At 44.5% G+C, this 9,487-nt stretch overlaps 1 protein-coding gene across 1 annotated transcript; it reads right to left on the bottom strand.

Annotated features, from left to right (window-relative positions):
- Positions 1 to 7,172: 7,172 nt before the first annotated feature.
- Positions 7,173 to 8,963, bottom strand: LOC117457613 (lysophosphatidic acid receptor 6-like). Its single transcript, XM_034097771.2, has one exon. It carries the CDS (start codon positions 8,866 to 8,868, stop codon positions 8,005 to 8,007), a length of 864 nt encoding a protein of 287 aa, XP_033953662.1. The 5' UTR covers positions 8,869 to 8,963; the 3' UTR covers positions 7,173 to 8,004.
- Between the last annotated feature and the right edge of the window lie 524 nt (positions 8,964 to 9,487).

Genomic DNA, 9,487 nt, shown 5'->3' with positions numbered 1-9,487 from the left:
ACTAGATAATGATTATTGATCCTTTAATATGTTGATGACAGCTGGTAAAGGTGGGGCTCGTATAATATTAGCTAAAACAAACTAAATAATATACATTTAAATAAAAGGGGACACGAGTACAGTAAGAATTGGCTTCCAAAATGTAGTGAAAAGTAAATAAATTCTCAAGTTCTTCACTAGATTTCACCACACTAAAAAAAGGAGTTTCTCTCCAGTCGAACTACGGAAATCAAGTTTTTTCCTATTTTCCTCTTTTCTCCTTCCGTTTTCCATTTACAAAATAAAGGGGGTTGCAGTTTTACGGCCCGTCCACACTACAGCTTCGGAAGCGTCGACAACTCCACTCTTCCCATTCACTTTCAATGGGGTGACGTCACGTTGCCTCGCTTTTTCGCCGAACTGAATTGTGGGTAGCAGAGCGGTCCGTCTCCGGCGTCAGAAGTTGACATGTTCAACTTCTGACGCCGGAGACGCCGGAGTAGCCAGCGGCCAGCCAATCAAATCCCGTTTCTGAAAATCTGACAGCTGAAGCCGTAGCCAATCAAACCGCGTCTAAGCTGGGAGAGATATCCCGCCGTTCATTTCTATATTTCAAAAAAGTCGGAGGAGAAACTAACTATCGCCGTAGCAATCACCCGGTTTGTATGACCAGACCCTCTTCACCTCCCGGGATACAAACCGGAGGAACCAGGCATGGAGGGAGGTGGCAGAGACAGTGGGGGAAACTGGTAGGTTTTCGCCTGTTTGGGGAGTTTATATATATATATATATATATATTGCTCCCATAAAATCCCCGGGGGTTTTTGCTTTGTATGTCGGGGGCGGGGAGATTCATGTGATTGGTTGTTGGTCGTGTTGCTTGAATAAATCCCCAAGCTCCAGACACGCCCAGCTCCAAGCTTTTTTTGAAGCTGTAGTGTGGACGCTCCGTTATACATTACAGCTAAATATTCAGCGGCTCACGCCTTGTTGGCTAAACAATGTTAATCTATATTATCCTTTCCAAAGATCTATTGTCATCTATTCAATTTTAATACAATGGACCAAAAAAGTGCTGACTCTTTAAAGCAGCCTAAGTAGTGCCATCCATTACAGAGATAAAGTGAGATTAATATGTGCTAAAGTTACACAAGTGTCCTGACATTGTGTTTTTAATCTGCATTAACACTTAAGCAAGTTTTAAGGGTCTCTTGATTTACATGGTCATCCTGATTGAAATGAATGGACTCCAAGCGGAAAGTTGGTATAAAACGATACAGCCTGAGGTCAAAGGAGGCAGGAATCATGTAAGAAATAATTCATATGCAAGTTAAAATGTAAGGATCTTAAGTTAAAACACAGTTGGTCCATTTATTCCATGCTCTTTGTCTTTAAAGAGTCCTCTCCCTGCTGATGTTCAGGTGTATATCAGTATGTAGTGTCTCTACTTTAAAGAGTCCTCTCCTGCTGATGTTCAGGTGTATATCAGTATGTAGTGTCTCTACTTTAAAGAGTCCTTCTCCTGCTGATGTTCAGGTGTATATCAGTAGGTAGTGTCTCTACTTTAAAGAGTCCTCTCCTGCTGATGTTCAGGTGTATATCAGTATGTAGTGTCTCTACTTTAAAGAGTCCTCTCCTGCTGATGTTTCAGGTGTATATCAGTATGTAGTGTCTCTACTTTAAAGAGTCCTTCCTGCTGATGTTCAGGTGTATATCAGTATGTAGTGTCTCTACTTTAAGAGTCCTCTCCTGCTGATGTTCAGGTTGCATATCAGTATGTAGTGTCTCTACTTTAAAGAGTCCTCTCATGCTGATGTTCAGGTGTATATCAGTATGTAGTGTCTCTACTTTAAAGAGTCCTCTCCTGCTGATGTTCAGGTGCATATCAGTATGTAGTGTCTCTACTTTAAAGAGTCCTCTCCTGCTGATGTTCAGGTGCCTATCAGTATGTAGTGTCTCTACTTTAAAGAGTCCTCTCCTGCTGATGTTCAGGTGTATATCAGGTTGTAGTGTCTCTACTTTAAAGAGTCCTCTCCTGCTGATGTTCAGGTGTAATATCAGTTGTAGTGTCTCTACTTTAAAGAGTCCTCTCCTGCTGATGTTCAGGTGTATATCAGTTGTAGTGTCTCTACATGTCTCCATGCTTTAATGTTCAAAAAACTCTTCATTCTTCTCATACTGCCTGTGCTGCAGCACCTCTTTTCACCCTCTGTCTGGAACCAGAGCCCAGTCTGCTCTGATTGGTTAGCTGGCTGGCTCTGTTGTGATCGGTCAACCACTTAGAGAAGTCCCGTCCCCTCACGTACAATGTGTTGGAGCGCTGGCCAATAGAAGCGCGAGTGTTACATAGTGATGTCATTATGTTCCGGTTGTAAGTTCTGCACCAAATGAATGCAGGACAAACAGGAGACAAAAATGTAGCCCAAACCAAACCTCACTCCTTTGTGGAGGTAAACATGTTGTTGTTGTTTGTGCTGTTGTTGCACTTTTCCATCCGTTTGAATAATCTTCGAGTTCTCTCAAGGCTTCACTTTGTGGAGGATGTCGTTCCTCGGCTCTTTGGCGTCTCCCTTCTCCATTCAGAAGCTCGGCATTTGATTTCTGTGCGTCCATGTTTTCCCCTTGCTCTGCTTCTGGCTCCGTGTCCCTGACTCGCGACGTGCTGCGGCTGCTGTCTTTGAAGAGCCGTGCTCCTCTGGTCCCGAAGCACTTTGGCTGCAGCTCAACGGGTTGTTTGGTGGGTCTTGGCAGCGAAGCATTCAGTCCTAAATGTACCTGTTCAGGCTTTCTGTGTGTGTGTGTGTGTGTGTGTGTGTGTGTGTGGTGTGTGTGTGTGTGTGTGTGTGTGTGTGTGTGTGTGTGTGTGTGGTGTGTGTGTGTGTGTGTGTGGTGTGTGTGGTGTGTGTGTGTGTGTGTGTGTGTGTGTGTGTGTGGTGTGTGTGTGTGTGTGTGTGTGTGTGTGTGTGTGTGTGTTGTGTGTGTGTGTGTGTCAGCTGACTGGGGATATCAGTCCTTTACAGACGGAGCTCTAAACAAACCCGACCTTAATGCCCTGCGTACAGATGAAGGTACATCGACTTGTAAATTGGAAAAGTAAACACACAGAGGTTGTAAACCACTTTCCCATAAATGCAAATCAAGCCAATTTCAAACTGTTGTATGGCTGCAAATAAACAGAGGTTGTGTTTTCCTGTTCAGCCGCTCACTTCCCCCCCGTAAAGGTCACACACCGAGGTCACATTACACATATGAGCAGCGGCTCGAGGGAGGACACAGCCTCCAGAGCTGGGCTCCAATTTGAGAAGGGTCATGATGACTCAGCCGCTGTATGGATGACCCGACTTTATGAAGAAGGCAATACTTTCATAAATGCTATTTCTTGTTTATCTTCATAAGGAAAGGCAGCGGACGTGTTAGAGGCCAGAGAGCAGGACGCTGCGGTGGTGCAGAAGTTAAACGGGATGTGGTTTCTGTGGTTTTCCATCAGTGGCCTAAGTTAAGGGAACAAGAAAGAAAGACGACGTGTGAAAGGGCAGCGTTCCCTCGTGCGGTTGTGTTTCCATGACGTGAAGGGTGCAACTCATGCAGAGCGTCCTAATTGTAAATCCCCCGTGCTCGGTGGGCTACAGATGCAAACACGGTACATCGAACAAAACACATTTCCGTTTGCAGAAAAGTAAAAAAAAAAAACGATGCAGGAAAACCAGGGGACATTAAAGGTCCCGTGTCACGGCTATTTCCACTGATCATAGTTCCATCGTTGAGGTCGACGAGAATAGATTTACATTGTTCAATTTTCCAAACTCACATTGGTTTCTCACAGCATCTCTGTGTAGTGTGTGTATTCACTCTCTGTCCTACACGGCTTGTTTGAGCTCCAACTGTAGCTGTGAACATGACAGGATGTGTGATGACCTAGAAGAGCATCAGGACTGCTTGAGGCAGATGATAGCTCTGTGATGAACATGATGACTCAGCCTCTATGGAGAGAGACATCAAGCATGCTCATTTCTGACGTGGAGCTAATCTGAAGTAAACATTGAATACTGCTTTCTATTCCTCCATCTTGTGACTGTGTGACTCCCTCTCTTGGATATCAGCATGTGAAGGACACTGCTCAGGAACTAGCTGATAATAATAATAATACATTTATTTTGGGGGGCGCCTTTCAAAACACTCAAGGACACCTTACAGGGTTACAGATTTACAATTTACATTTACAATTTTACCTTACAAATTAAAACAGTGGATTTAGTGAAGTATCAGCCGGGGTAAGACGAGACAAACTACAGGAAATTGACTACAAAAGGACACAAAAGGACACAGGGTACAGATTATAGAGAAAATGCCAGTTTGAACAGGTGGGTTTTGAATGTCGTTATGGAATCAGACTGTCGGTGTGTCGTGGCAGGGAGCTCCAGAGTCTGGGAGCCGAGCAGCTGAAAGCTCGAGCACCCATGGTTTTGAGGCGATAGCTTGGGACGGTGAGAAGTCCTACGGACGAAGAGCGGAGGGTGCGGGAGGGGGTGTACTCCTGAAGGAGGTCAGAGATGTAAATGTGGGCAAGATTATGGACAGCTTTGTATGCTCTGTATGTGATGACTACTTCCATTCTGGAGAGGATCACAGATACATGGATCCTGAGGTGACGAGTTATTAACATTTTTAAGTATTCAGAAAAAGTCCTAATTTTTGGAGATTTTGAGAAAAAGTCAGAATTTTTGAGGAAATAAAGTCTGGATTTTCAGATTTTCAGAAAAAAGCCAACATTTAGAGAAAAACTCAGTACTGTGTTCATGACAGGATGTATGATTAACAAGAACCGGCCATTCCTCCATCTTGGAGACTGTGTGACTCCCTCTCTTAGATATCAGCATGTGAAGGACACTGCTCAGGAACTAGTTGACGCTCTGTATGTGATGACTCCTTCCATTCTGGAGAGGATCACAGACACATGGATCCTGAGGCTGAAGCTCAAGACGGAGACGAATGAGATTTCTTCTAACATAATGGAAGATGTGTTTTGGCACGTTTCTATATTTGCATCGTCTCTGAAGCTAAAGCATGCTTCTCCTACTGGAAGTGTTACAACCACCGCACCAGTGTCTACGTCCAGACGTTTCATCTGGATTTTCTCAAAATCTTTTCTGGATCGATTCTGCAGGCGCATACAGCTGCCTCTCCATTTGGCTAAAGCTTCCAGGACTTGAGCGATGCTGGCTGCTGTGCCGAGGCTCTGACAGAAAGCACAAAGGCATCACAGCATTTATAACAACTCGGTGCCAAATTATGTTAAAAGGATTCAAAGGAAAAGCTAACTAGGATGAAGAAGGATTAAGTCTTATCACTGAAATTAAGTAGCCATAAGCATTTTGTGATGCCCCCTACATATGTCTTATAACTGAAACTGAAATATGGCAGATGACAAAAGCAAGAACTGAGCGCAAAAACAACACATAATTGCATGTGCTGCTTGCAACACTGTAAAACAACCTACATCCATTATTACTGCAATGAATACAACTTATGTGTGCCTGTTATCTAAGCATAAAGACATATTATCAGAACATATGAGTTCTTCTGACTTGAAATGTTTGTGTTGAAAGGACTATTATCAGCACATCTGAACGACATCCTGCGGGGTTTTATAACCGTGACGCTGTAGAGCAGGGGTGGGGAACCTTTTTCCTCTCAAAGGCCATTTCGATTTTTTCAACATCCTCCGAGGGCCGTACAAATGATTGACCTCTGCTTAGAAATCCCAGCCCATTCATTTGGCCTTTCTTTCATGCCGTGCAAAGAAAAAGAACCTCTCAATCCAGATATCTCACCATGACTCGTGTATGCATGCACGTGCACGGTGTGGGCGTGACCACCCAAACAGAAAGATATGGACACAAGATGTGTGCAAATGTATTTAGTTTCCTATCCATGTAAACATGATTTAAGTGGGGGGGGGGGGGGGGGGGGACCTAACCTCCTCTAGGGGGGTCCGGAGGGCATGGTCCGGGAAGTTGAAAGCATCAATCTGGTGCACTTTGAGAGCAACATTAGGAGATCGATGGACACATCTCTCAACACCGATATGAAACAGAACTGGAAGCAGATTTACTTTTTCTGTATGGATATTTTACAAATCACTCTCCTTTCAAACTGTATTCTTGTTTATTAATAACAACTTTGTGTTACTGTCATATAGTATTTTATACCTGTTTACTTTATTCTCTTATTTTTGTATAACTATAATGATCATATAAAGATGTGCCTTTACCTCACTGGTTGGAGAAAAAGCTTCTTATATTCGTTAGCATAGCTAGCTAACCTACGGAGCCCCCTAGGGGACATGGAGAAGAAAAAAATAATAATAATTTGAACAAAAAAATAAATAATTTTTTTTTTCTTTTTAAATATATATATTTTTTTCCTCTCCATGTCCCCTAGGGGGCTCCGTACTAACCAGATGCTAATAACAACAACGTTATTGACTGTATGATCAGTATGACAGATGAACAGATCGCCACTGGGCTTTCAACTAAAGACACAGCCACGCAGAAACTGCGGAAAACAAGTGCCGGAGCGACGTTCTGGTGCTCTCCGTCAGAACTGCACCCCTGTCAGACGAGACATATACCACGTGATGACACGTTTGGCTCGTGTTGTGTTCAAGGACCCTGACCGTTGGCAGGAAACAGGCACTCGCTTGTTGAATTATTTTGCGGTCTTGATTTCTTTTTTTAAAAATTAAAATTACCTCGAGGGCCGTACCAAATGGGCCCCTGGGCCGTATACGGGAGGCGTGTGGTGCAGTGGATTGTGAGTTGGTATTCGGATCAGGAGGTCACAGGTTCAAACCCCACTGCAGTCAGCATGTCGTTGTGTCCCTGGGCAAGACACTTGCTCCTGTGGGGATTGCCCATAGTATTGAGTATGTAAGTCGCTTTGGATAAAAGCGTCTAACAAGTGACATGTAATGTAATGTTCCCCACCCCTGCTGTAGAGAAACACCTCATGTTACCTTTTAAGTTTTTTAAGAAAAATAGCAGCATGGATTTGTTTGAGGTTAAAAACCACAGAAACATTATTTTTTGTGGTTTAAAGAAAAAGTAAATTCATGTATTTTCCTGTAATAGTTATGGAAACCACACAAGTATTCAGTTCAGTCAGACAACTCGCGTGTTTCTTAATATGTTTATTAGAAGCAGCATATAGTTTGAGTTTGGCGTCTAGGCTCGGGCCTCATGACTCCACAGATTTACAAAGAACATTGAGTGATGATTAGATAACTATCCCCCGAGCCTACAGGTGGAAGCTGAGGTGATGGGGGGGCAGGCGAGCAGCAGCAACATGAGACACAGCAGCAGGAACATGAACGCAGCAAGTGAACACAGCAGCAGCAGCGGTGGCGGCGGCAGCAGCTAGCGAGGCAGAGGCAGGAAGACCTGGCAGCTTCAATAGAGCGGCATGTTTAGGAGAATGTGTTTGGTTGGTTGTCAGAGGGACGAGGTGCGGCACATGGTAATGTATCATTGGTGCTCGAGTTGACTGCCTGAACCAGCTCGCAGGCTTCGCCCCATTTACAACAGGAGCACACAGATCTAACCACAGCATGACCTCAAATACTGACTGACCTCAACAAGAGTTTTCTTTAAATAAATATATTAAATGTTTTGTGAAAATAGGAAACCCCTTTTGTTTCACAGGGAAGCATTTGTATTTAATACATCTCACCAAGATGCCCGAAGATCCAATGTTCAGATGTTTGCAGCTCAGGTGTGAACTGAAATAAAAACTAGTTTTCACACGCGCAGCTGTAGCTGTGCTAAGGTCATGTGTCTGATGAGTCGACTGCTATCTGGATCAGTATCTCTGTGTCAGATCACCAAACAAACATTTCCATCAAATGAACAAGTTGATTATAAAGTGAACATTTTATTCGTAAAATATACAATCATTCAGTTGTTTGGCCTTTATGTCACCCCCACACACACTCCGATGCATTCTGTCCTCATCGATTGTCATCACGCACTACTCTCTCCCGCCAGAGGAATCAGCATCCTCCTTTCTCTTCCAGAAACCATCAAAGGCAAAGTAATACAACAAAGGATCCAGGCAGCAGTTCACACTGGACAGGCATAACAATGGAGTCAGAGCAGGTCCCGGTTTTTTAAATAAAATAAACAATGATACAGGCAAGAAAAACACGATGAACATGATCAGATTCATGGCGAAAATCAGCATGACGTTCACCTTGTTGAAGACCCTTGCCGAGTCATTCAGATGTCTGCGGAGAGTCCGAGAGACGAGAACCGTGGACACCACGTTCACTGCCAGCATGGCGAGAACCAACACAGGCTGAACGCAAGACATTCCTGATCTCGGGTGATCCTCGACTTCGAAGCATCTGGATTTATTGGAGTAAAACCTCGAGAACTCCACGCTCTCCGGGACGTTCAACCCAAACACCAACACCCAAGCGAGCACAGCAGCTTTCCAGGCGTTTGAAGAGGTTCGAAGGTGGCGCGACCGCAGAGGGTAAACCACAGCCAGCAGCCGGTCCACGCTGATGAAAGTGATGAAGATGGAGCTGGAGCGGATGTTGTTGCGAAAGAGCATCGTGATCGAAATGCACGTCATGAAGCCAAAAGGCCAGGACCCCGTGGCGTGAAAGTAGACCCTCAGGGGTAAGGAGAAGGCGAGCAGCAGGTCGGAGATGGCCAGGTGGATCATGAAGACGGTGCTGGGGGATCTGTGGCTGTGGCAGCATAACAGAATCCACAAAGACACGGCATTGAGAGGAAAACCCAGAGCCGTTACCGATCCAAACACCACCGCGTACGCCGTGTTCCTCAAGTCCGGCTCCGGTCCGTTCTCCACTGTCATGTTGGACATGTTTTGCGTCTGTGAGATTTACACAAGTGCAGGCGAGGGACTGTGAGGGCAAAAGAGAGCTCAGTCAAACCACCTCCTCACACACACACACACACACACACACACACACACACACACACGCATCACATGGGTGAAAGGTTGTGGCTATGCTTGTGGAAGTGAGAGTGTGTTGAAACAGGAAACAACCGCACACGAGTAGATCTGCTGTTCGAGTGAAACAGAGAGAGTGGGACTTCAAGGTCATGGGAAAAGAAGCTTGTTGAAAGTCTTTACTAAACAACATATTCATACTCATAAAGTCATGCGTGTTTTGTATCGCATCGAGTCATTCTGTTCAGGAGGTGAAGCTTCTGTAAACTGTAGGAAACAAGTAGAGTCGAGAAGCTCCCCAGCTGTTCTGCACTAGCAGAAATCTGATGGTGAAATACCGTCGGAACTGGCAATCATGCTAATTAGGTACAAACGTTGATGCACTAATTACTCACTGAGCAGGGAAGAGAATTACAATCAGGGAAACCTGGCGTCTCGTGACATTTAGCCACACGTGTTTGTAACTGATGCACTTCAAAGTTAGCCATACCTGTTGAATGCGACATCAGAAACTTAACAGGTTTAAAAT

Source organism: Pseudochaenichthys georgianus, chromosome 13 (genome assembly GCF_902827115.2).
Source record: "Pseudochaenichthys georgianus chromosome 13, fPseGeo1.2, whole genome shotgun sequence".
Classification (NCBI taxonomy): domain Eukaryota; kingdom Metazoa; phylum Chordata; class Actinopteri; order Perciformes; family Channichthyidae; genus Pseudochaenichthys; species Pseudochaenichthys georgianus.
Note: the sequence above shows the minus strand (reverse complement) of the source record. Positions and strands in the feature narration are given on the sequence as shown.

Bases quoted from the DNA above. Each gene is read 5' to 3' on its own strand.
- LOC117457613 (XM_034097771.2), bottom strand. From the start codon at position 8,868: ATGTCCAACATGACAGTGGAGAACGGACCGGAGCCGGACTTGAGGAAC.